Source organism: Thalassophryne amazonica, chromosome 18, assembly GCF_902500255.1.
Source record: "Thalassophryne amazonica chromosome 18, fThaAma1.1, whole genome shotgun sequence".
Classification (NCBI taxonomy): Eukaryota; Metazoa; Chordata; class Actinopteri; order Batrachoidiformes; family Batrachoididae; genus Thalassophryne; species Thalassophryne amazonica.
The window spans coordinates 56269475-56296959 of record NC_047120.1 but is presented as its reverse complement, the minus strand read 5'-3'; the positions used below and the strand labels follow the sequence as shown (position 1 = coordinate 56296959).

At 41.6% G+C, this 27485-nt stretch overlaps 1 protein-coding gene across 1 annotated transcript in view; it reads left to right on the top strand.

Moving 5' to 3' along the window:
• LOC117530998 (SH3 and multiple ankyrin repeat domains protein 1-like) overlaps nucleotides 1–26455 on the top strand; it is a 103335-nt gene extending 76880 nt beyond the window's left edge. The window contains exons 17-28 of the mRNA XM_034193991.1: nucleotides 7056–7138; nucleotides 10337–10461; nucleotides 16389–16524; nucleotides 16707–16787; nucleotides 20165–20173; nucleotides 20365–20391; nucleotides 20476–20532; nucleotides 20673–20794; nucleotides 21335–21461; nucleotides 21533–24767; nucleotides 24876–25772; nucleotides 26068–26455. Coding sequence (XP_034049882.1) covers nucleotides 7056–7138; nucleotides 10337–10461; nucleotides 16389–16524; nucleotides 16707–16787; nucleotides 20165–20173; nucleotides 20365–20391; nucleotides 20476–20532; nucleotides 20673–20794; nucleotides 21335–21461; nucleotides 21533–24767; nucleotides 24876–25772; nucleotides 26068–26119 — 4951 coding nt within the window. The 3' untranslated portion in view covers nucleotides 26120–26455. The remainder of the gene's footprint in view (nucleotides 1–7055; nucleotides 7139–10336; nucleotides 10462–16388; nucleotides 16525–16706; nucleotides 16788–20164; nucleotides 20174–20364; nucleotides 20392–20475; nucleotides 20533–20672; nucleotides 20795–21334; nucleotides 21462–21532; nucleotides 24768–24875; nucleotides 25773–26067) is intronic.
• The last annotated feature ends 1030 nt before the right edge of the window (nucleotides 26456–27485 follow it).

Here is a 27485-nt window from a genome sequence, read left to right as displayed (position 1 = left end):
GTGGGAATCAGCTGTCGCTGTGTCGTCTTACAGCTGCATCCATCCGCTGCATCCCCACCTGCACATCCATCCTAGCACTCTCCCTCACTGTACTGTGACATATACTCTATTTTTATTTTTTTTCCTTTTTGTTGTGTGAGGCACGCAGGGTGCGGAGCAGCACGGCCTCCCTTCTTCTCTCGTTCCCCACCACTCTTGCAGCTCTCTCGATAGAAGACCAGGAGGCGGAGGAGGAGGAGGAGGAGAACGCGCAAGAGAGGAAAGGGTGGGGAGGGGGGGACATAGCAATGGAGGGATGCGGAGAGAGAGATTTCTCTCTCTCCCTCTCTTCTTCGTGGCCATCACTGGGCCCCAGAAACAGGAGCGTGTGGTTCATTTACAGGTAGCGGCTGTTTCCTCATTCATTGGCTGGCTATGGATGTGAGGAGAGGACAATGGAGAGAGGGGAGAGGTAGATGATGCTATTGAGAGGCCGTGCCTGTTCCGAGATGGACTTAATAAGCTCTGTGTCGTGCGTGCATGTGTGTGTGTGTGTGTGCATGTCTCTGTATGTCTGTATGTGTGCTGGATGTTTCCTAAATGCATGTGAACATCTGTGGCTCACAAATGGAGACTGCAGCATGTTGGTTTCTGTGTCTCCGCTCAACGCCGCTTGCATGCGTGCTTGTGCGTGAAAGGCAGCATCTACTGATGCATTTCAGTCAGACGGTGTGGGTGTAATTCATTCTTCTTTGAGTAATGATGATGTCTCTAAGCAGATTTTTTCATTCATGTAGACTCATGTTTTCTTCTGTTCCTGCATACTGCTGTTGTTATGTCATATATATATATATATATATATATATATATATATATAGTTCTGTTGATGCCGAATGAATCAATAAGTGACAAGAATGCAGCTTCTCAGCTCCTCTCAAGCTCGAATTCAAGACACCGGTCATTTATGTGCATGCATGTGTGTGTACGTGTGTTTGTGTGCATGCATTTGTGTTTATGCTTCTAATTGCAATTATATACACCCATTTTACGTGACTATATGGTAGAGGTTCACTGCTGCAGCTTGCAGGACTATCTCCCATACCTAGGTGCTGTATAGGTCTACCACATCTGCACACACATTATGTCACTTCCATCCATCAAGCGCTTCACTTGCGTTGGGTTCCAGTTGTCCCTACATAACCAGCTTATCTGGTTTTTCATTCAGCAGGTAAATGGTTAAAAAAAGCTGTCCTTTTTTTTCTCCTCGGTAATTGTGGATAGCAGAGAGGATGACTCAGGAGGGTACATAATAACTCTCCGGTCTGTGGTAGGCTTACAGCATCTTTGCAGCCTGCTTTGTATGTCCTACTCGTTAACATATGGATATTTATGCTTTTTATGGCCTTAACTGGTCAGGTCCCTGTGGTCAGCGAGAGGCTGAACATCTCTGTGCATCAGAAGGCTTCAGAACTCGTTGCTGCAATTCATATCGTACCTTAGAAACACCTCGCGGAGCAGCAGTGGGGATGTTCCCCCCCTGCTGAAGCGGCTGGATGGAGAGCTCGGTGGGTTTCTCCACCCACTTCATGCTACTTTGATCCTCGGCAATGGAAAAAAAAGTATGATGGAGGACAGGGTGAGAGAAAAAGGAATGAGGTGTGAGGAGCAGATGGCTGGAAGGCGTCTGTGCGTTGGCGACTCAGTAGCATTGATGGAGAACACTCGAGGGATGGACCTCACGAGGAGAAAGTAACCGTCATCTGTTCAGTGCTAAAGTTGCAACTTGGTGTCGACGTCTGGGCCTTGAGGCAATGCTCGTGACTCTTCCGTCCCTTGTGAAGTACTCAGCCAAACTTGATCACATGCCGATTTATCACATGCAACTTGTTGAGTGTGTGTGCAGTAAGCGGCATTGTCCAGTTATCTTTAACATCAGTGCACATATGGATGTGGGTTTGGATTTAAAGTGACATGAGGACAATGTAATTACTTCTGCTGCCATTTAAATAGTAAAAAATGTTCTGGTTTAAAAGCTTAAATCTCAACTGTGAATCAAACACTATCATCTGCAAAGTAGGGTTTTTTTTACGCAATCCTTCAAAGCCTATATAAAGTGACATCTTGAGCCAGGATTTAGATCTGGATCTGGATCACCTCCAAAATTTAATGGAGTCGTCCATGGCCTAATATCTATCTGTGGTGCAAATTTGGTGAGAATCTGCAAAGTAGGTTTTTTTACGCAATCTTTCAAAGCCTATATACACGTAAAGTGAAATCTTGAGCCACAATCTAGATTTAGATCTGGATCACCTCCAAAATTTAATGGAGTTTTCCATGGCCTAATATCTATCTGTGGTGCAAATTTGGTGAGAATATGCAAAGTAGGTTTTTTTACGCAATCTTTCAAAGCCTGTATAAAGTGAAATCTTGAGCCAGAATCTAGATTTAGATCTGGATCACCTCCAAAATTTAATGGAGTTTTCCATGGCCTATTATCTATCTGTGGTGCAAATTTGGTGAGAATCTGCAAAGTAGGTTTTTATGCAATCTTTCAAAGCCTATATAAAGTGAAATCTTGAGCCAGAATCTAGATATGGATCTGGATCACCTCCAAAATTTAATGGAGTCGTCCATGGCCTAATATCTATCTGTGGTGCAAATTTGGTGAGAATCTGCAAAGTAGGTTTTTCTACACAATCTTTCAAAGCCTATATAAAGTGAAATCTTGAGCCACAATCTAGATTTAGATCTGGATCACCTCCAAAATTTAATGGAGTTTTCCATGGCCTATTATCTATCTGTGGTGCAAATTTGGTGAGAATCTGCAAAGTAGGTTTTTTTACGCAATCTTTCAAAGCCTATATAAAGTGAAATCTTGAGCCAGAATCTAGATTTGGATCTGGATCACCTCCAAAATTTAATGGAGTTTTCCATGGCCTAATATCTATCTGTGGTGCAAATTTGGTGAGAATCTGCAAAGTAGGTTTTTTTTACGCAATCTTTCAAAGCCTATATAAAGTGAAATCTAGAGCCAGAATCTAGATTTGGATCTGGATCACCTCCAAAATTTAATGGAATTTTCCATGGCCTAATATCTATCTGTGGTGCAAATTTGGTGAGAATCTGCAAAGTAGGTTTTTTTTACGCAATCTTTCAAAGCCTATATAAAGTGAAATCTTGAGCCAGAATCTAGATTTGGATCTGGATCACCTCCAAAATTTAATGGAGTTTTCCATGGCCTAATATCTATCTGTGGTGAAAATTTCATCAAAATCTGTGAAGTAGTTTTGGCGTAATCCTACTAACAGACAGATAAATAAATAAATGCCGATGACTTTTATTATGTCCTTGGCGGACATAACAGGAATAATCAGGAGGTTTGGGAATTACACACAACAAAATTGGTGCTACATAGGACCAAAAGAGGCTCCCCTGTGATTACGACCTCAATTTACACACACACATAAACACACACTTAGATTAGAATCCCATTCACACATGAATACTGTGGGCCTCCATCCACCATCTTGACCTGAGCATGCAGAAAAGCCCCTAATACGGTTATAATACTGACAAAATAATATGGGTGGGAAGCTGGGAAGAGTGGGTCTTGGTTAGTGTTTGGGATGGGAGACCTCTTTTCAGAAGTCAGGGGTTGTGTGTTTTTTCCTTCCTGACACAACTCCAAAACTGGAGTTGTGTCAGGAAGGGTATCCGGTGTAAAATTTGTCCCAAAAGTCAATGCGGATATCCGCTGTGGTGACCCTGCTCAAACAGGAGCAGCTGAAAGAAACAACAATTTTTTTATGCAGCCTAAGATGTAACACTAGTTTTTGCAAATAAAGATATCAGCCATTCCATAAAACTGACAAAATATTGCATTTACAGAGAGGCACAATAATTTGCCACACTAAAATTAGAAATGCAACGTTTTTGTTTTGTTCCCATTTTCAGTACATTGAAGCAAAGACAAAAGATTATTTCTCTCAAATTTGTTTGCAAACTTGTTAAAATGTGTGTTACTGAGTGCTTTGCCTTTGCCAAGATGATCCATCCACCTGGTTCCTGTGGTAGATCAAGATGCAGATTAAACAGCATGATTATTGCACAGATTTGCATTGGACTTGGAAAAATAAAAAGTCCACTCTAAAATGTGCAGTTTTATGACGCAATACAACACCACAGATGTTACAGATTTTAAGGGAACATGCTGTTGGCACACTGACTGCAAGAATGTCCACCAGAGTTGTTAACCTATTCCGATGTCATTTTAAAGAAACTGGCAAAACACCCGCCCTCACAACTGCAGACCACATACAGTATAACCATGCCAGTCCACGACTAGCACATCCATCGTCCTTGTCGAGTAAAGAACTTTTTTTCAGACCAGCTGCACATTTTAGAGTAGCATTTTTTATGACCAGTCCCAGGCACATCTGTGCAGTAATCATGCTGTGTAATCTGCATCTTTATATACCACAGCAGCCAGGTGGATGCATTATCAAGGTGAAGGTGAAGCACATACTTCAATCATTCAATTTGAAGGAATTAAACCTGTTAGTGCATAAAAGAAATCTTACATATTTTACTTAATCTTATGAAAAACTAGTGTCGCACTCAAAGCACTGCTTTGTTTCTAGCAGTCAAGCATCTATATTACAATACCCAAGTAGCCTCAGTGTGCGTGCCTGCATGTCGATAGCTTTGTTCATGGAGAAATTGGAGAGAGCTGACATTTGCCGTTTTGTATGCTTATGTATTTTGGATCAAAGCTGAACGTTGTGAAAACAGAATGTTGATAGGACAAATATTTTTGGAGAAATTAGCTATTTTAACCAGTCAACAATGGACTTGCTCTGTAATGCATCATGAGAGTTTGGATTTGGGGGTGTTAAATGTTGTTATTGTGGTTCATGTTAGTTTAACAGTGTTGTTAGTCTAATTGATTTATTGTTTTTGTAGTTCAATTGGTTTAGTCAGTTTAGTTAAGTGTCATGTTACCGTTACGAGTGACTTAAGTGTCATGTTGTACCATGACTGAAAAGTGTATTGCTGTTGATGTCTTCCGCTATCATCTCTGTTTGTGGGTGTGTAAAAATGAAAAGCACCTGCTTGCAGCAGAATGTAGAAAGACAAAAAAGCTCTGTGTGCGTGTGTGTGTTTAACTTTGATAACAGAGAAACTGTGGAGAACTGACATTTGCCGTTTGATATGCTTATGTATTTTGGGTCAAGGATCAATGCTGCCAAAACAGAACATTGATAGGACTAATATTTTTGGAGAAGCTATGGGCTCACACGGGGAGGTGATGTTCTAGTGGTTAAGGTGTTGGGCTTGAGACCAGAAGATCCCCGGTTCAAATCCCAGCCTGACTGGAAAATCACTAAGAGCCCTTGGGCAAGGTCTTTTCTCCCCTATCACTCCCAGTGTGTAGTGAGCTGCCTTGTATGGCGGCACGCTCACATCGGGGTGAATGTAAGGCATTATTTGTAAAGCACTTTGAGTGTCTGATGCAGATGGAAAAGCGCTATATAAATGCAGTCCATTTACCATTTACCCCCCCAAGCAGGGGCCATTAAATCATCTATATATTAAAAGCGTGCGTGCGTGATTTTATTTAGCAAGTTCAATGCAAGTACATAATATAATTGTAAATACGTTAAAAAATACATGAATGACACAAGAAAGTGAAAACATTTATTTCCATTGCGGTCCATTTAAAAATCAAATGACAAAATAGAAGTAATAATAAAATAAACTAATAATAATAACACTCATAATAATAATAACAATAATAATAGTCTGTATATGATAAGAACATAAACAATTTATAAATACATTAATGCAGTAAATTAACATAAAAAAATACGTACTCAACAGGAAAAAAGGGCTGAGATGTTCTAAAAACTGGTAAAAACTAAGGTTCTAAAAACATTCTGCACTCACACACCATTCCAACTCATTGCAGAAACTTTCCTCAATTTATTACCACTTGTGGAAAATGTCAGCTACCTATTTTATAAACACGACCCAATCTAGAGCCCATGGATCACCACAAACAGCACACTCATATTTAATAATTCTGTGCCCTGTTCAGTTTGGCTTCTCAGCTGTTTCTAATTCTCAATAGGAATCACCCGCCTGATTGATCTGATCAGTGAGAGATGGAAAACAAGTGGAGCAGGGAAGCCCAGAGAGTCAGAATGGAAACTCCTGCTCTAAATAAAGACAATTCTTCAACCCTGCTACTTGTCCTGTTCTCTCAGAGCTCAGCACTTCGAGGAAATCAAATCCTTTGATTCCATTTCAGCTGGAGCATCAGCTTGATTTAAGATGAGGCGCAAGCAAAGAAATAAGCTTCCTGTGAAAGAAATATCTGAAATTCTTTTAAGTCTCGCACACACCGATATATCAAAGCTGTGGGCTTTCGAACACACCGAGGGCGAACTGACATTGTAAGAAACTTTAAGTCCAGGTGTAAATACGGTACGACAAAGGCTGCTTCTGACAAGAGCATCTGCGTGTGAAAGGAGGTTGGTAGAAGGTCTAAGTTCTTGTAGATAATCTGAAGTGTCATGTATTACCGGTAGTGGTGCAATAGATTCGGCAAAGAGGTACGCTTGCAAACACTGCCACAGGCAGTGAAAGCTAATGCAGCAGTTTAAGGTGCATTTGGAAGTTTCCATTATCAGTGAAGTGTTTGTGCACATTCTTCTAATGTGTTGTTCCCCCTGGCCCAGTGCTTGTCAGTGCAAGCTGGATTAGGTTCTAGTAAGAAATGTCATTGCATATATACAGTTCCAACCTTTGTGGCATAAACTGTATCCCTGCGTCAAACCTTTTGTCCAGCAGCGCTTTTTTTTGTGTAACATTCTCAAGCCAACTAGTGTTTTGCTGCAGTATGATGCAGTCAAGATTTTAACATTCGGAAATACTTTATTTTCCACAACAATAAGATTTGCCTGTTGTAATAGAAGTCATATAGCTCTCCTTCCTCTCCAATGCTGTTTTTGTTTCTCCCTCTCTCCTCCTCTTGTTTCCACTCCTTTGCACTCCATATTTTGCTCTTTCTAAAGTGACTACATCATTAAGGAGAAGACTGTGCTCCTACAGAAGAAAGACAATGAGGGCTTTGGCTTTGTACTCAGGGGAGCCAAAGGTGAGGATGTCCTTTAAACTTCCACACTTCACCCCATATTCCCGTCATACCGTCATGCTCAGAGTTGCAGGCAACCCTGTTTAAAATATGTATGATCAGAAATAAATGCAAACAAACCAATTTTGCATCATCAAAAAAAATTTTTTTTAATATCCAAAGGTATTGAAGAGACACTACAAAATAAAATGCTTTCAGAAATTGAAATTTAAATATAACGCAATGCTAAGATACCCTTGGCTGTATCTATCTATAAAGCAAGATGTGTCTGTGTGTGTGTATGTGTGTATGTGGCTCACATATCTCTCTGTTTGTCATTTCGGCCTCAGCTTTCAGGTATGGCTTGCACATGGCATTATGAAAATTTTGGGGATTCATTTTCAAAAACCTTTATTTTGAAGTCATCGTCATTATTGGCACAAGGTAGAACCCATTAGAGTGCCTTAATTGAGAAAGCTGCATCAACTCAGAAAGTTGTGCCATTTTGGTTCCAACTGAGCTGAACTACTGAATGAACCTTTTATGGTTTCAACATTTGTTTAAATCATTTAACCACATACAGCAACACATCAGGTACAGGTGCTATCAAAATAAATATAAAAATAGTTAAGATATCAAATTTACATAAATTTACAATTGATAATGATTTATTGAATTAATTTAAAGCCTGATTTATGCAGCTGCAGCTCTGTAACTCAGTTTCATGCAATGACGTGTATGACAGTTTTAAAGTTCTCCGTCTCTGGATTATGTTTTCTTCTGGATTAATTTGACCCTCAACAAACTTGTCTTTCTACAATCATCACCTCCATTTCAAAGGTAATCTGTAAATTTTCCTCTTTTACCGACTTTGTGTTGTAAATGTGCGGACTTTTCTGATCCATTTGTAATCAGCGTGTGCACTGCAAAAGCTATTAACATGCGAAAGAGTGAAAGCAGAAAAGTGTGAAATCACAGCCTCTCGTGTCTGATTTAACAGGTGCACGTCAGGCTGCGGGTCCGAGTCTGAACGCGGTTTGAAAAAATAAATGGCCGTTTTTTTTTTGTTTTTTTTAATCACGGAAATGACTCCGGTCCCACTTTTCTCAAATCGGAGAGTGTCAGAGCACCGAACTTTAATTTGTACCTCTGTTACTGTGCACGTCCAGACAGCTCGGGGTTTTTAATGGAAAGACATTGCGATCGGATGGGACATTTTATCTGATGTGAGTGAAAATCCGTTCTACAAAATCTGATATATACATATATATGACTTTGGGACTTTTTTTTGTCCTGTAACTGCGAATAGCTGGTTTATACAATGATGGTTTAGGTGAGTTTTACTGTACATGGGACTGACGGAACAATAACTTTAACTCGCAAAGCTTTGACAATGAGTCACTTCTATCCCACACGGCTGACTTTATTTTCCCAAATTCTTCCTCTGTTCAGATCTGAAGGGAATCTGTACATCTTGAAGCCCTTGTTGTGTCTATTTGTGCCTCCAAATGCTCCACTCTCTTAACCAGATGCCTATCTCAAACGCGTTCATGGGGGAGAGATGGAAGAAATAAATTAAAGAAATAATTCACAAACACTCTGACAGATATGCGAGCCACAGACCGACTCACAAAACATTTTCACCCGCCAGCTTCGACAAAGATGGTCAACACAGCTCCTACTTTTCCACAGGAATACATACTTCCTACAGGCACTGCACTAGTGACCATAAAAATAGGAAACAGAATGTGACCTTTTGACCACTTAAAATAGGTCAAAGTTAGCCATCTTTGAACTTGTCCAAGGTCTGTGTCCGAAGAATGCTCCCTGTGAATTTGAAGACCCTGGCAGTAATAACATTGGACTTAGGTCAGTAGTCAAGTCTAGTTTCTGTCAACTTAGACAACTGGCCAAGGTGAAACGATTTCTTTCACGACATCATTTTGAGATTTTAATCCATGCTTTTATCACTAATCGCCTGGACTATTGCAATGCACTTTATATTGGGCTGAATCAGACTCTGCTTACTCGCCTACAGATGGTGCAGAATGCTGCTGCTCGACTTTTGGCTGGTGTTAGAAGGTGCGAGCACATTACACCGGTTTTGGCCTCACTTCATTGGCTCCCAGTTCGTTTTAGAATTGATTTTAAAATTCTTTTGTTTTTAAATGTCTTCATGGCCTTGCCCCGCTATATCTGTCTGACCTGCTTCATTTATATGGCCTTCACGCTCACTCAGGTCAGCTGATTTGTCACTGTTGGTTATCCCAAGGTCAAAGAGGAAGCGTAGAGGTGACCGAGCTTTTTCAGTCGTTGCCCCGAGACTGTCGAATGATCTTCCTTTGCACATTAGGCAGGCTGATTCTGTCTCTGCTTTTAAATCGTCTCTTAAAGCACATTTTTTCTCTTTGGCTTTTAACGCATCTTGACATGTTTCTTTTTTTTTTTTTTTTTTTTTTTAGTGTTTCTGCTTTTAACTGTAGCTTTTATTTATTTATTTATTTTAACTTGCCTGTTTTTGTTGTGTACAGCGCTTTGGCTGTTGGTGCATTTTAAAGTGCTTTATAAATAAATTGAGATTGAGATTGAGAGACTTATGCTGAGAGATACAGACAGATGGACAAACAGATGCAAAGTCTTCACAATACCTGATGGCCATATTTTGCCCACGGGTAAAAAATATATGTAGATATAAAATATATGCTGGACAAAGCTGTTGGCACACTTTGGCTAATTTATAGTAAATCATCACCTTTACAGCCAGTTTTCTTTAGACAAGTCAGAGAGAAGGTGGATGCATGAACATTTACTCCAATCATTAAGAAATACAAACTGTATGGTGCTGTGTGATAAATCCATCTGGAGTATGCAGTTCTGAAAAAAGTGAGTGATTGATTAGAAGACTAGTGAGGAAAACCCTCGAAACACCTGTAAGAACTCTGAAACTGCACAGAATCCACCAGTCGCGGCTTCATGGTAGAAAATAGAACTTTCTTAAAAACAGAACATGAAATTTCATCAACAATTTGCCGTAAGGCACATGGAAGACGGAAGTCTGGATTTGATCTGTTTTCTTTTATGAAAACCGTTTTCTGTGAATATGGGAGTGCCAGTAATTCTGAACATGATTGTATATTCTTTAAACTTCCCTCATATCCATCATTTTCAAACATATGTGTGTATGAGTTTGTCCCCTCATGCTCATCGTCTTGTCCTTTGCAGCTCAGACACCCATAGAAGAATTCACTCCAACGCCAGCGTTCCCTGCGCTGCAGTACCTGGAGTCTGTCGATGAGGGGGGTGTGGCTTGGAGGGCGGGTCTTAGGATGGGCGATTTCCTCATTGAGGTAAGGACACACTGCATTTACAACTAACAGAAGGTATGGTTAACTGTTTTGGGATTTTGAATCACTAATTAGCTTCATGCCTTAGTCTATTAGATTATTTACAGTTCTGAAAATTAGATTAGGTTAGATCAGATTAGACAGAACTTTATTAATCCCTTGGGAAGACTCCCTCAGGGAATTTGATGTTCCGGCAGCATTGTGTAGTAGCACACAGAGTATCAGAAATAAAAATAAAAAAACAATTTGCAAAATGTAAATACAAATATAAATACCAGAAATACTGCCCGCTACTGGCTACTACTGTTCCTCTCCTTCCCATCCCCTGTCTTCCTGTTACTCCTCCTCCTCTGGAGTGAGAAGTTGTACAGTTTGATGACCTGAGGGACAAAGGAGTTTTGCAGAGGGAGTTCAGTCCCAAAAGACCTGCACACCAAACTTGATATACATAAATAATATATATTTGAAAGACTTAACCCAAAAGGAACTGTAGAATTATTGAATCCATCTTGAAATATGCTGACTCCCTATACCACGTATATATCACAAGTGTGCCACCATGTGGAGCCGTCCTCCATCACCAAACTGGTCTGGACCTGCTCCCGAGCAGTGTAAACCAACACAAACCAGACACTTGGCAACAGCACATAAATTTATCTTAATGAAATCATGAAAATAAATTAATTGCCAGTAACAGTCCTTCTAACAGATGCATTTGAGAAAAAGCATATTAACGCCATTCAGCGAGTTACAGCAATGGAAGGCTTAGAAGTCCGTGTTTACATGAGTTTTGCATATTTGGAGCAGAAAGCAGAAAATATGTTATCTGACAACACTTCAAATACAATCAAGAAAAATGGTTAAATAATACATTTACTACATTTATTGCCTTTGTATTCCAACCCATCTCTAGTGTTTAGTGGTATCAGAAGTTTGTCTTAGTTTTCATCAAAAACAAAGGTCACTTTTTCCACCAGTTTTCTTTGGTAATACAACTGCACACCAAATTATAAGGCATTTCTATGACAGAACAATGGCTCACATATACCATAGAGCCAGTTAAATAATGTAGTACAATAGTAAACAGGTAAACAAACCTGTTGAGTTGGTTATAACATAACAGAATGTTGTATTTGTAGTGCTGACACTTTCTGCAAATTGACTGATTTGGTGATGTTGGCACTGCTTCTTTGGTGGCAGAGGGTCAAGGGATGAGTCAGTGTTCTAGTTCTTCTCTCTTTCTCAATACACACAACCAAAAATGCAGTCAATTTGAAAAGACACAGAGTTACCAAGCACACTATGGTGCATCCGGAAAATATTCACAGCGCTTCACTTTTTCCACATTTTATTATGTTACAACCTTATTCCAAAGTGGAATAAAATCTTTTTTCCCCTAAAAATTCTACTCACAACACTCCATAATGACAACATGAAAAAAAAATTCTTATTTTTGCAAATTTGCTCTAGCAAGAGTCCTGGTGGATCCAAACCTCTTCCATTTATGGATGATGGAGACCACTGTGTTCATTGGGACCTTCAAAGGAGCAGAAATATTTCTGTACCCTTCCCCAGATTTGTGCCTTGAGACAATCTTGTCTCAGAGGTCTACAGACAATTCTTTTGACTTCATGCTTGCTGTCAACTATGAGACCTTATAAGTAGACAGGTGTGTGCATTTCCTAATCATGTCCAATCAACTGAATTTATCCCAGGTGGACTCCAGTTAAGCTGTAAAATCATGTCAAGGATGATGAGTGGAAACAGGAGCATCATGGCAAAGGCTGTGAATACTTATGTACATATGATTTCTTAGTTTTTTTTTTAATAAATTTGTAAAAATCAAAAAAAGATCCAACTTTTTTCACATTGTTATTATGGGATATTGTGTGTAGAATTTTGAGGGGAAAAATGAATTTCATCCATTTTGGAATAAGGCTGTAACATAACAAAAATGTGATAAATTTGTAGCGCTGTGAATACTTTCTGGATGCACGGTGGGTTGATACACACACACACAAAAACTATAAAAGCTAAAGGTGACTCACTAATGGCCCTGCATTAGACTAGCAGCCTGTCCAGGGTTTCTCCTGCCTCTCAACTAATGACTGCTACATGATGAGAGCTGATAGTAAGTACTTGTTTTTATCCATTCAGTTATTATTAGTTATCCATATTCTATTATTAGTTGTTACTGGCATACAGTCTCGACACTCAAGGTAACAGAGTTGATCCAGCCTGGACAACATCAAATGAAACTATAAACGCATAAGGTGTGAAAATATGCTTCATTTTTTAAAAAAAGCTTGGGGAAATTGATCACATGTGTAGGGTGGATTAACCACAAGGGCCTCACTCTGCGCTGCAGTCATCTTTAGGTAAACACCCGTGTTTGACTATTTGAGGTTTTGATGTGACTCCGTTGTCAGACCTCTTGTACCTTTGAACAAAACCGAGTGTCTGTTGAAGCATCACTTTTTGAAAGGGTTGTTTCCAAAAAGCTGTTCTTTAAAAATGAATTTGTTTTAAAATTGGCCATTTCAAACTGCTGTTAAATCTAACACATAATACTAATTGATATTCATCCTAATATGACTTCTTGTAATTGCTTTTGTTACTGTGATCTACTGGAGTTGCTGTCTAAATTTCTGGCATTCTGGTCACATACAGTATATCTGGAAAGTATTTACAGCACTTCACTTTTTCCACATTTTGTTATGTTACAGTCTTATTCCAAAATGGAATAAATTAATTTTTTCCCCTCAAAATTCTACTAACAACACCCCATAATGACAACATGAAAAAAGTTTTTTTTTTTTTTGCAGCTTTATTTAAAAAAAAAAAAACAACTAAGAAAACACATGTACATAAGTATTTGCTCAATACTTTGTTGATGCACCTTTGGAAGCAATTACAGCCTCAAGTTTTCTTGAATATGATGCCACAAGCTTGGGGCACCTGTCTTTGGGCAGTTTTGTCCATTCCTCTTTGCAGCACCTCTCAAGCTCCATCGGGTTGGATGGGGAGCATCAGTGCACAGCCATTTTCAGATCTCTCCAGAGTAAAGAAGCTTGAATCTTCGACTGGACTGGGTTGCTTCAAGCTTCTCTACTATGGAAACCATTTGGACAACTGAGAACCTACACAGAAATATCTCTCCAGAGATGTTCAATCGGAATCTGGTCTCTGGTTGGCCCACTCAACGACATTCACAGAGTTGTCCTGAAGTCAGTCCTTTGATATCTTGGCTGTGTACTTAGGGTCATTGTCCTGCTGAAAGATGAAACATCCCCCAGTCTGAGGTCAGTCTCTGTACATTGCTGCACTCATTTTTCCCTCAATCCTGACTAGTCTCACAGTTCTTGCCGCTGAAAAAAATCCCCACAGCATGATGCTGCCACCACCATGCTTCACTGCAGGGATGGTGCTTATTTCCTCCAAATATGATGCCTGACATTCATGCCAAAGAGTTCAATCTTTGTCTCATCAGACGAGAGAATTTTGTTTCTCGTGGTCTGAGAGTCCTTCAGGTGCTTTTTGGCAAACTCCAGGTGGGCTGCCATGTGCCTTTTACTAAGGAGTGGTTTCCGTCTGGTCACTCTACCATACAGGACTGATTAGTAGATTGCTGCAGAGATGGTTGTCCTTCTGAAAGGTTCTCTTTCTACAGAGGAATGTTGGAGCTCTGACAGAGTGACCATCAGGTTCTTGGTCACCTCCCTGACTAAGGTTTAGCTCTAGGAAGAGTCCTGGTGGATCCAAAGTTCTTTCATTTACAGATGATAGAGGCCACTGTGCTCATTGGGACCTTCAAAGCAGCAGAAATGGTTCTGTATCCTTCCCCAGATTTGTGTGCCCAGACAATCCTGTTTCTGAGATCTACAAACAATTCATTTGACTTCATGCTTGGTTTGTGCTCTGACATGCACTGTCAACTGTGGGACCTTATATGTAGACAGGTGGACTCCAATTAAGCTGTGGAAACATCTCAAGGATGATCCAGTGGAAACAGGAGGCACCTGAGCTCAATTTTGAGGTTCATGGCAAAGGCGGAGAATACTTGTGATTTCTTTTTATATATATAAATTTGCAAAAATCTCATAAAAACTTTTTTCACATTGTCATTATGGGGTATTGTGTGTAGAATTTTGAGGAAAAAAAAATGTCATCCATTTTGGAACAAGGGTGGAAAATAAAGCGTTGTGAATATTTTCTGGATGCACTGTATCAGACTGTGAGGGAGGTGTACCATTATAGTCCTATCATATAGGAATCACCCTATCCAGTCATCTGTCCATCCATCCCTCCATTCGTCCATGATTGCACCACTCAAACAAGACAAGATCAGAATACGACCACTTGGAGAAATATATTTCCAAGACGTCTACCCGTGTTGCAGTGATCATTCTAATCAGAATTCCTAAACTGGTTGGTGGATTTCAGTGAAATGTCACACAATGATAACACTGCCTAACGGTTAATATATAATCAAGTGTTTCTGCAGCGCGGCTTTGCTTTGAACCTTCAATCAATCAATCAATCAACATTTATTTATAAAGCACTTTACAGCACCGACTGGTGTCCAAAGTGCTTAACATTAAAAACACAAATTTACAAAATAAAACACATATAAAATAAAATTTTAAAACAACACATAAAAAAAAGAACATAAAAATAACAGAACATGTCACCTCCCCACTAAGTGTTAAAAGCCAGTTTAAATAAATAAGTCTTTAACTTAGATTTAAAAAGTGCTAGGTCAGGAATAGTACGTAACTCAAGAGGTAGCTCATTCCACAGTCTGGGGCCAGCTACCGCGAAAGCATGATCACCCCAGCGTTTATATCTTGACCTTGGAACATCTAAGTAAAGCTGGCCAGACGCCCTTAACATCCTACTGTAGGTGCGCAAAGTTAAAATTTCAGACAAGTAGGGAGGTGCAAGGCCATAAATAGCTTTAAAAACAAACATTAAAATTTTAAAATCAATTCTAAAACGAACTGGAAGCCAGTGGAGTGAGTATAGGATCGGCGCAATATGCTCACGTCTAGAAGTGTTTGTCAAAAGACGAGCAGCAGCATTCTGCACCAACTGGAGACGCACAAGAGACGACTGATTAATGCCCGCATAAAGTGCATTACAATAATCAAGCCTGGAGCTGATGAAAGCATGAATGGCTGTCTCAAGATCACGTCTACTGAGAAAGTGCTTTATTTTAGCCAAGAGGCGAAGTTGGAAAAAACTAGCTTTGACAACAACCTTGAACTAATGAAGCAGTTCTTCGATCTTCGATCTGCTACTTAGTTGGTTCTTTGTTTTATTTTGCTTTATCTTAATTTTTCCCCACTAAAAACCTAAAGAGCATATGTCTGTGAGTAATATTTACCTTTTTTAATGTTAAACCGACCTGTTATGGTCTTCTGAAACAGTTAATAGATGTATTTTATAACTTAAAAACCTTAAAAACGGGGCCGATGCTAACGCGTTAGCATGTCTATGGCATTTTCAATGTTAAAGTTAGCATTAAGCCGAGCCATTATCAAGCCTCCCTCCCCAGCGCGCAAAGGATTCTGGGATACTTTAAAACCATCAACTGCATAACGGGAGCGGCTGTCCCCATAAGTGGTCAAATCCCGCGATATCACACAGGGTTCAAATGAGACTGCACTGCACTATTGAATATTTGTCAATTACATCTATAAACAGACCTTTTGGCCCCTTCAGTACAGATGTTAATAAGTTTGTTATTTCACATATTTCACTACAAAAGATTAACTGCCAATATATATAAATGTACAAGCAGCTAACAGAGTTTGGGGGGGTTGTATCATTTCATGAGCTTGCTCACAAATCTGTAGTTAAAAATGGAAATTCAAGCCACACATCAGCTTATCCCGCATTCAGTTCTGCTATATCCTTGTGTCCTTCAGGTGAACGGCCAAAATGTGGTGAAGGTTGGACACAGGCAGGTGGTCAACATGATCCGACAAGGCGGCAACAGCCTCATGGTTAAAGTTGTGATGGTCGCTCGAAACCCTGAACTGGAGGACACGGGCAGGAAGAAAGGTAAGAGTCAGATTTTCCTCGTATGTTGTTTCCACTTGGTGTTTATGAGGCAAAGATGAAAGACTGATTGCATGTTTATTTTCGTCCAAAAAAGCCCGTTGCAGTGTGGCTGTCAGTGACTGCATGTTTATACAAGAATACACTAAACATTAAGCCTGCATTTGGCTGGCTTCCTTTGGCAGCCCCACAGCAGACTAAAAGGCTGACTCCTCCTGCCATCGCCCTGCGCTCCAAGTCGATGACATCAGAGCTGGAAGACATGGGTAAGATGGTGACGGAAGCATAAAGAGGAGGAGGTCTGACAGTTGTATGTGTGTGTGTAATATGTCACGCTGAAGTGTTTTATGTGGATTAGCAGCTTCTCTGCGTAGATGTAAAGCTGTGACTCAGCACCATGGTTACAGCCAATATTAAATATTATCCAAGTGAATACAGAGAACCTAGAAAATTACCCACATTAAGTGGGCTTCCAGTTTTTATGAACAGGTTTGTCTCAAAAGTAAAAAGCAGTAGGGCTGCAATGATTAATCGATTAATCGAAGGTTAATAGGGTCATTGTCCTGAGCAACTACTATTTTGCTAATTGAATAATCATTGACAGCCTTTTTCAAAATCCATATCCTTTGATTTCAGCTTCTTAAATGTGAATATTTTCTGGTTTATACCTAAACTGACTATCTTGAAGGGGTCATCTTGGGTTCTGGATAACACTAACGCTACCACACAGTTTAAAAAAAAAGCATTTGAGGAGGAGGAGCTATAGACCTAACAACTCGTCAACTAACCAAAAAATAATTGATAGATTAATCAATTATGAAAATAATTATTAATTGCCGCCCTAAAAAGCAGTGGTGGGCACAGTTCAGCTAACAGCTAATTGGTGAAGCTAACATTTTTTGATAGTGGATTAGCTTTTCTGCTAACTTTAAAATCCATTAGCAGACCAATTATCTTATAATAAATTTAGTTTAGCTAACTTTAACTCAGCCAATACTTACCTGAATGATGTTTAATGGTCAAAAACGTAAACTCTAAAAATCATATGCTTTTTCCTCCTGGAGTTTATACACTAATCCAAGAAGCAAATTCGACACATTACACGAAAGCAACTAGCATCACCTCAAGAAGATGGAGGAGAATGAGGTTAAACCAGAGTAAAGGGATTAATTAGATTGTTAAAATTATTTTATTTTGTTTGTTTTTTTCTTAGCATTTATTTTTCTTCATTTAAAAATTTACATACCTCTTGATCATCATCTGATATTAGCATGCTAAACCTTTTTGGAAACCTCTTAACATATTAAAATTTCAACTCTTTAGGTCTATTTGTCAGGGTTTTTGAGAGCAGGGGCAGCCAAACTTAAATAAATATAATAAAAGCTAGCAGTTATTGGTAGCAGTTTAGTGTTAACACAGTTACCTTTTCTGATAGCTGATTAGCAGATTAGCCGTAGACAAAGCAAACTTTTAGGTTAGCTGTGCCCACCACTGGAAACGTTAAGAGTGATGTGAAAAGCACCTTTCACACTGAATACGTCAGATGCGTCAAATGCCTCAAAAATCTGTCTAAAAAACATTATTTTCAATGAGACGCGTTGCTTTTTAGATGTGTCAGATGCGTCGCGTCAAAAGCCGCTTGTCAGCAGGCTGACGCAGTGAAAGTTCAATCCAATCCAACTTTCGATGCTCTGAGCTGTGATGTACTTTTGCGTTGTCCAATACGAACGATGCAAAGCACGGACGACTAGTGGCACGGAAGACTAGTGGCAAAAACACGGAAGACTAGTGGCAGAAACCACTGATCTCTACAAATGGATCAGTGTAGAAACCACTGATCTGTACAAAACGGATTGGTGCAGAAACCACTGATCTGTGCAAAACATACGCGTCACAGGACTGCTCATTGATGGAGCAGTTTTCTGAAGAAAAATCCTTTGAAATGTTTTTTGTTGTTGTTCGCTACCTCAGAACTGTTAAAAAAAAGTTTAGAACACTTGTAATTAAAATAGCTAAATAAATCAATAAATGGTTCTTTAGAAACCTTTCATCTGTAAATTAAAACCACCTGTTATTTCAGATTAGATAATTTCTTGTTTAACATAAGGAACCTCTGACATTTATTTTTAGACACAATAACATGGAAATTTGTACTTTTTTTTTTTAAGTTTGGTAGATTATTTATATCTCATTTCAACCAGAAAAACAGACACTGTAAATAAATACAAATGTTTATTATAAATGCAACAGGAAATAATTTAACAATGACTGCAGTGTGATTGTAAAGTAGGATTTCTGTGACATAAACCTCATGACGATTTTTTTAATGGTCATTTCAACTGGTAATTTCTTCTAAATATGTAATTGCCTTTAATGTTATCAGGACAGAGTCATTTCTAAAATATGAATTTGAGCGCAATAAGTGGAGAGCTTCTACTTGTGCAAATGTCTTTGGACTTTGATTCGTGGACATTTTTAATGATCCGTTCATTTATTGTTAAAATATAAAATGAAACAGCTTTTTTAAAAATAATAAAATAGTTGCTGTTGAAAGAGCCTTTTATTTAGAAGCAGGTGATGTTATGCTGGATTCTCAGGACCAGATGAAGGTCTCTTCTGCAGCTTTGAACTCTGATGGTGTTGCTGAAGACACTATGTCCTATTTTGAAGAGCACAGATGTTTTCTTTCGACTGGACTTTGTGGTGTTCACCTCATCAATGGAAGTTTGGTTGTCTGCACAGCAAATGTTCCTGATTGGGACAAATAAAAATATTTCTTTAAATATAAACACTAAACAGTTTATATATAAAAAAAAAAGGGGGGGGGGGGGGGGAACGGTAAAAAAAACGATGGAAAAAAAACCCACCTAAAAAATAAGTTAATTAAAGTTGAGCTTTTGTGGTGTGTGAAAAAAGCTGTAGCTTTATTTGGTAAAAATAAAAAAGACTGAACCATTTACAAATTAAAGCGTTCACTCAGATCAACTGTGCTAAAAGGCTATGCTAACTTTAGCCGATCATTAAACCTACACAGCAGTTCAGTAAACATCACGTTTTAGTTTTATATTATTCTCACAATAAAGCTGCAGAACTAAACTCTGTTGGGCAAACTGGGACTTCGCATATATCCAAAAAGTGGGAGACTTTGGACTGAGTGGGTTTGCTCCACCGGCTGCCTGCCTCGGTCTGCCCAGGAATGATGCCTGAAGGCCGGCTTCTCCGTGCGAGTCGGCCCGCTGTCGCGGTTCGATCGATATCCCACCAAGTCGTCAGTCCTCCCTCGGTCGGCGTCACTCCGAAAAGTAGCTGAAAAAAAGCTTCTCCCAGCAGGGTGATGGGAGAATCGTTTTACTGCTGTTTTTTTAAAGGTTTTTTGTGGATCAGGCGACCCAAATTCAAGATGGCGATCGCTGAATTTTTTTCAGGTTGTGGAAACAGCCAGAGTGTGATGTGGCAATCTCCGCCCCCTTGCCGCTTCCGAAGCGACGTGTCTGACGTCATGCGTCGGATGCGTTTTTAACGCATCCGACAGATTGGGACGCGTTGATGGATTGGCCCGAAGTATTCAGTGTGAAAGGCCCAAAACACATCTGCTGCCTTCGGATTAATCATGCCCTTTCTTTTTCCTTTGCGCTGCACAAAGTGGACAAAAGTGGGGGAATCATGGACTTGTGTGCGTTCGCTGTCATTTATGTCTTCATCACCACCACCGTCCCTCTCACCATATCAGCATTCACATCATCTCATGTGTCTAAGTATGTATTTCATCCTTTCCTCTGCTTTACATCACATGACTATAGACAGCTCAGTCACACCTAATTTTTGTTTACTGCATTACCACAGCTGCCTCTCCATGGAAGAAGAAAGCAGGTGAGTTTCAGTCATTATCGTTACCCCAATCAGCCCCTTAGCTTTAATTAAATGTTTGATGCTTTCTTGTTTCTCCTCTTTCAGAATACGAGTCCTCTCAAGGTCCTGATAAGAAACGGACAGTTTATCAGATGGCTCTAAGTAAGAAATCACTCACTGGGCTTGTCATGATGTAACAATGTGTATTTAAACCCTGAGCTAACCCAAATCTTATTTTACGTGTTTCTGCCCTTATTTTATGATCTCATGCTATCCTGCTTTTTATGCTTTCTTTGTGTCAGACAAACTGGATGAAATCTTGGCTGCTGCCCAACACACCATTACGTCAGACAACCAAGGCCAAAGAGGTCATGGAGGCAAAAAGGACCGAAGCAAGAGTATTGTCCCCACAGTCTCCAGTGAGGTACTGCCGGGAATTGTAAGGCAACGGATATTGGATCATTGCCATTCCTTATGACTTGGGGCCCTGCTGGTGTTTCAGCTTTAATTTCTGTGTAATCTGCAAAATGTTAACACTGACAAACAAAGAACAGCTGTGGATCTGTCTCCTAGTCTTGCAAAAGTAGAGTTGAACATGCAATAGAGTTTGTCTCCCGCCTTAGAATGTGGCATATTTAGGAGTAGGAACAGAAGTGAGTAACGCTAGAAAAAATATCCTATCTATAAAACAGTATGGGCTTCAGCTTCTTATTTATTTTTTAAACCATTGTATGTTTTGCTGCCCACACTGCACTTTACAGAAAATGATTGACAATGAACCACCCACGCCAAAACACTTAGGTTTAGGTATGAGTCACGTGCTGTCCATTCATCTGTGCTCTGTAGCCTGATACACTAAAACTGCAGTTTAAGGGCTAACATTTTTAATTCATGATGTGAGGAAATAGTTTCTGACAATTTCTCCTTTTGTGCACCTTTTCTTCTCCTGTTTCAACACCTGAAGCCAACCTATGAGCAGCAGTCGTCAGGAAGCATGGTTCAGCCTGGACAAGGTTTTGGCTACAACCAAGCCCATTTTCAGCCAGGGCATGGTCCTCAGCATGCAGTCATGATGCGTCAGAAATCTATTGGTAAAGGAATTTCCACCTGTTTAAAGTATGCGTTTGCTTTAAACTGTTTGTAACTGTTTCTATGCTCTCAGGTGTGACAGAAGAGGAAAGGCAGTTCCTTCACCCACCTGCCATGAAGTTGGCTCGAAGCCTGTCAGTGCCAGGACCAGAGGAAATTCCGCCACCACCTAATACATCTGCCCCGGATCCACCTCTGTCTGCAGGTCCACATTCTGGGAGAGGGCCTGCTATGCCTACACCCCCTGTATCTCAACCTCATTACCAGCTCCACTCCCAGCAAGGACATCCTTCTCAGGCAGGACATCCTTCTCAGGCAGCCTGGGAGCAGGGAGGGCCTAGTGGGATGAACCAACCGGTCACGGTCCCTACCCTTCGCAGACCATCAGAAGGAATATGTGTCAGGGAACCAGAGATGCCTAGGAGAGATGGGGGCAAGATGGGTGGGTTAAGGAGAGGCTACAGCAGTGCTACACCACCAACAAGTGCGAAACCTAAGACCCAACAGGCTCCACCACATCACCCTCACATGGCCAACCGAGAACAGGGTGGAGGTGTTGGCAGGGGGGCAGCCAGGCGAGGGGGTCGAGGAGCTCTAATGAAGCAGTCAAAAGTAGAAGATGGGCTGAGACAACACAGGGGCAAAGGAGGTGCAGCCAAGGAGAAAAGTTCCATCCCCATCCCCACTATCATAGTAAAGGCTCCCTCCACCAGCAGCAGTGGCCGAAGCAGCCAGGGTAGCAGCATAGAGGCTGACCCATCCCAGGACATAGATGACCCCAACTCTGCAGATGGAACCCCAGACAGCTCCAACACCAGCCTCCCCTCACCACTCAATCCTTCACCACCTCAGCCTTCCGTCTCTACCACCTTTCCTCCATCAACTGTTACATCTTCTGTTTCCTCCCAACAACACAGCCTGGAAAACCTGGACCATAGCACAGCATTCGGTACAACCTTTGGAGGAGCACGCAGGGAAAGAGAACGTTTCCGAGACATGAGAAGAAAGAGTGCTTCTTTCTTTCTCTCTTCTGAGGAGGACATCCAAGGAGAAGCAGGGGGAGGAGCAGAGGAGGGAGGAAGAACCCTAGGGGCTAGAAATCAAGGTTTACAGGGATCTCAAATGGAAATGCCTACCCCTCGCCTCCGGCCCTCAAAGTCTATAGATGAGGGAATGTTTTCTGGTAATAACTATATAAACTATTCTAGCAGCATGCCCCCAGCATTTGGACTGCCTGAGTATTCCTCCCCTATCTTGAGTCAAGATGGCCAGCACAAGTCAGCTCCCTCTATATACGGGCCTCAACCCACCACCACTTTCATCCATCCCCTTACTGGGAAAGTTCTAGACCCCTCATCCCCTCTTGGCCTGGCCTTAGCCGCAAGAGAAAGGGCTCTGAAGGATGACCGCAGGACACGCAGAGATGAGAGACATTTTGGTCGGCAGATGTCGACAGTAGGCGCATTCCCTACACCTCTGCAGACCCCTACACCTTCCCTTTTTACAACCCCCACACAGTCTGCCTACACTTCACCCGTCTCCCTCCACCTGAGCTCCCCCAGCACCACAACGTCCCCTGCATCTCTCAGCCGGCCACAGTCACCAAGGATATTAAGATTGGGAGGAGGTGGTGGAGAGAGAGTGGAGAAAGAAAAGGAGGGAGGACCCAGAGAGGGCCTTAGAGTTCGCTTCTCGGAAGACAGAAACAGCCAGTATTCACCCCAGTATTATCCACAAAACTCTAGAGAGAGAGAAAGAGAAAAAGAGTTGTATGACAGCAGATCGGTTCCATCCGTACACCCTCCTCCACCTCCGTCTCAGCCTGCTCCTCGCAGACCTTCATTTTTACAAATGGAGAGCACTACCAGCACCAACTATATCCCACAGTACACCGTACCCACAGCCCCAGCACAGACCCAGGAATCTATGGGAGAGGCAAGTCAAGGAACAAGTGGGGGTCTTGGACTTATGGTTCTCCCTCCACCAGCTCCTTCAATAGATGTAGATGATGAATTTGTTTTTGCAGATCCCTTGCCACCACCCTTACAGTTTGCTAATGGTAAGAATGAGAGAGTCCAGGATTATCCCCAGCAGCAAGAACATCCAAGTCAAAACTCTGCTGCTGCAGCTGCTACACCACCTCCACCACAGCTCCCATCATCTAAATCTTCACATGTCCCTCAACCATCTCCACAAGGTGGTGACTCTGCCGCCTCCAGCCTTACCTCCTATGACAGTGAGGTTGCCAACCTTACACAGTCAGCTATTTCTTCATCCTCACCACATGTATTTCCCCCTGCCTCCAATGCAACAACTACTTCCTCTTCTAGTGGTCCTCTGCCTGCTACATCAATACACAGACCCAAACCTGTGTCCCATTCTCATTCTTACTACAGTAGCTCCAATGACTCCTCAGTAAGTGGCCACACCCTGGATCAAGACAAATGCACGGCTGCCCTCACAACCACAGAGAGCTATACTACCATGACAATGACAGACACTGCTGCTGCTGGTAGCATCACCACAATGTCTCCAGCATCTTCTGAATACAATGTGACCATGGCTGGGGAAAAAACAGGCCTCAGCACAGTGAGCAAAGGGGTGTACCAAACCTCTCATCCTTCTGTTACAACTAAAACTGGAGACTGGCAAGATACAGTGGTAGACTCTGGGATTGAGGAGCTGGATAGTCATAGTAGTAGTGACCACCATTTAGAAATGTTGGGCGTTAGTGGGCTGAGAGGAGACAGGGATGGAGGTGGAGGAGAAGGGGAGAAAGGAGTTGATCACCAGGATCTCTGTATAACCTATTCAGGCGGCCAAACATTTGAGGTACAAAGTATCAAAATTGCTAACCCTATGTTTCCAAAGATGACTCAATACAAAGAGGGTGGAGGGAAGCCATTAGTGCTCCGTAGGCAAAGCAACACCAACCCTGCTCTCTTGCAGTTGCAAAGACGAAGCAATCCAGAAGACACCATGCAAGATAGTAATGTGATAGATGAAAGGATTTGCAAGCAAAGCCGACCAAAAATTGAAGATGGCTTTAGCTCCACCCTTACTGCCTGCTTAGAGAGGCCCATGGAGCCTCGTTCTGTTGCCTGGGGTGAGGTTCTGGAGCATGAGGAAGATGATGGTGGAATCCAGAAAAGCAGTATGGTGGCTTTAGAAGGCCGTAGGCTGCACTCACCTCTTTCAGGAGTAAAGGCCAGCATCATCAATGAACTAAGTTCCAAGCTGCAACAAATGAGTAGCATGAAGAGCATCGACGAGTGGGGCCACACCCCCAAGTCACCCACCATGCATAGGTTTGTTTGTGTCCATCAACGTATTTTAAATATAAAGGTTTCACTATATCACCATGACATCTGGCTAGATTATTGTGGGAACTGAGGTTCTCTTTATGTGTCTTACAGGTTTTCTGCAGATTTCACTGATGTATTTCACAGTCCCTCAACAGGGCGATCCACCTCACCCTTACCCACATCCTCTCCACAGCATCACCAGATCTTCGCACCAAATCTGTGTGCCACGGCCTCTGCCTCCCCTTCTCCTCAAGTCCCAATTCAACGCAGCTGGGCTCGCTCTCCATCTCCACTGATGCCTTCATCCCCAGTTCATTCCCATCCTCCCCATTCCCCAACTTTTTGTCCATACCCAACATCACCCAAGCATAGGTCCAAGTTCCGCAGGCAGACTTTTGACTTTCAGTGCAGTCCTACGAAGGAGATGCGTTCTTCTGTGGCCCGGCGCCGTGCTCCTAGCCCCCTTATCTATAACACAGAACAGCCAAACCCTACTCCTCCCAGACCCTCCTCTCTCCCCATTCTCCCCAGTACACCCATCTACAACAATCCTTTTGACTTTCCCTGTCCTCTCACTCCTCCTTCTCCTAGCCTTCCTCTAGGAGAAACTTACAAGGTATCCACCCCTCCATTGTTCTCCCCATCAGGTGTTCCAAGTTCAAATCCCCTACTTGCTTCCCGCTCCCTGTCTCCCACCCATTTTTTCTCTGGGGCCTCCTCTCCCATGCACTTGCCCCCTAGCCCTTCCTGCCTCAACTATCCCCACCTGACTCCACCTCCACCAGCCAAGCCCTTTGCCATCAAGCCCCTGCCCTACTGGACCAAATATGACGTGGCAGACTGGCTGGCTTACCTAAACCTGGGTGAGCATAGAGAGCGTTTTATAGACAATGAGATTGATGGATCTCATCTGCCTTCGCTCACCAAGGACGACTTCTTAGACTTGGGAGTGACACGTGTGGGACACCGAATGAACATCGAGAGGGCTCTGAAGAAACTCACTGACAGGTGAGGGAGGACTAACTCTGGCGGTTGTAGAGGCAATGACATGTAAGGGTCTAAGAGAAAGCATCGCATGGAAAAGGAAAGTCAGTGTCTCATTTGTTTCATACACCCTAACTGGACCTTCCCCCTTTTTTCTTTAGATGCATATAATTTGATAAATTGTCACTTTCTTTCCTCCATCTTCAACTTTCACCATCCTTCCATCCATCCTTATTAATCACTGTTTTATCAATCCCACTTGCTTTTCTTTTCTTTCCACCCACTCTTATTCTTTGATTTGCCTTCCTTCTCTTCCCAGGCGACTCTCCTCTCCTTTGCATGTCACTTCTTCTCCCCGAGACACAGACTGAGACAGTGAAGGATGAGGTGATTCAAAGAACAGAGACAGGGAGAGAAAAAAAAATTGACAAGGAACAATAACAGAAGATGTGCAAGAGAAGAATAGTGGATACCAACACGCTTTGTGGAATTACAGCTCATGGGGGGAAATTCTCGTCGTCTCACAAATTTGTTATACTTTTGTTTTGTTATTTGCGGACTGTCTACTGCTCAGAAATGGATACAAATTAAGATTGTCATGACATAACATTTAAACTGAGCATACACTTTAAATCTTATTTTTGGTGGATAGGAATATAATTAACTGACAAGGTTTTGTGCTGTAGAAATCAAACTCATATTCTCACTAAAACTGACAGATGGAATTCTCACATTTGCTGCTAAGCAGCACTGAGAAAACCTGTGAATGAAAAACTGCTGCTTGAAATTTATATATATATATATATATATATAGGGTGGGCCAATAAAATCTTAACACTTTTTTAATTTGTACAATTTCCAAAATAACAAAGATTTCTTTTTCATTTTCAAGAATATCAGTTCCTGAAAATCAAAAAGAAATTCGGAGAATCTCTCTTGAGATGTGTGGCAATGTCATCACAAACTTCAATGTGCGTGTTACAGCTGTAATTGTTATGTGTCGACGCGGGTTGAGGAGCGGACCTGCGTCTGACGGAACCCAGCGCTAAAGCAACCAGAAAGCGGTTCCAATAACAAAACAATTTATTTTCCCCCTTTGGTGCATAACAAAGTGTACAAACAAAAACTGCGTCGGTCTGGCGGAGTGAAGGACGGCACGCTCTCCAGCGCCCAAAAGGATCGAAGCCCGGCGCTTCTGGACCCACGTTCACCGCCAAACACCCCCCAGGTGGACACGACAAACCGACTCTCTGATGTGTGCTGACAGTATGTGTCCCTCACCCTTCCTCCTTCACAGGCACGATGTGTCAAACCCAGGCGCGGTCCTCAGCGTCTCACAAACGAACATCACAAGGTCGAGTTCCCGGCAATTCTGCTTGAATCACACATGACTTAAATGCAGAACGCCATCTCATTATCTGCTTCAGCTGAAAGTCTTTAAGGTTGCACGTGAGCACCATCCACAGGTGCTGCACATCATGTTGATGAGGGTGAAGGACTCTTCTGCCAGCACCTTCTCCACAGACAAATCAGTTTGCATACCACCTGGAGAGCAAAGAAAAGAAAAGAACACCAAAATGTCCAGCCACACCCCCCCAACACACAACAGTAATCCAAACAAGTGGAGTGTGGATTGAACATGTCACCAATTATTGAACTGTGCGGAAAACAAGAGACAAAGTGGGAAACCTTTTTGTATCAAATGTTAATTTGATGCTTCTGTTACAAGTCTGTAAA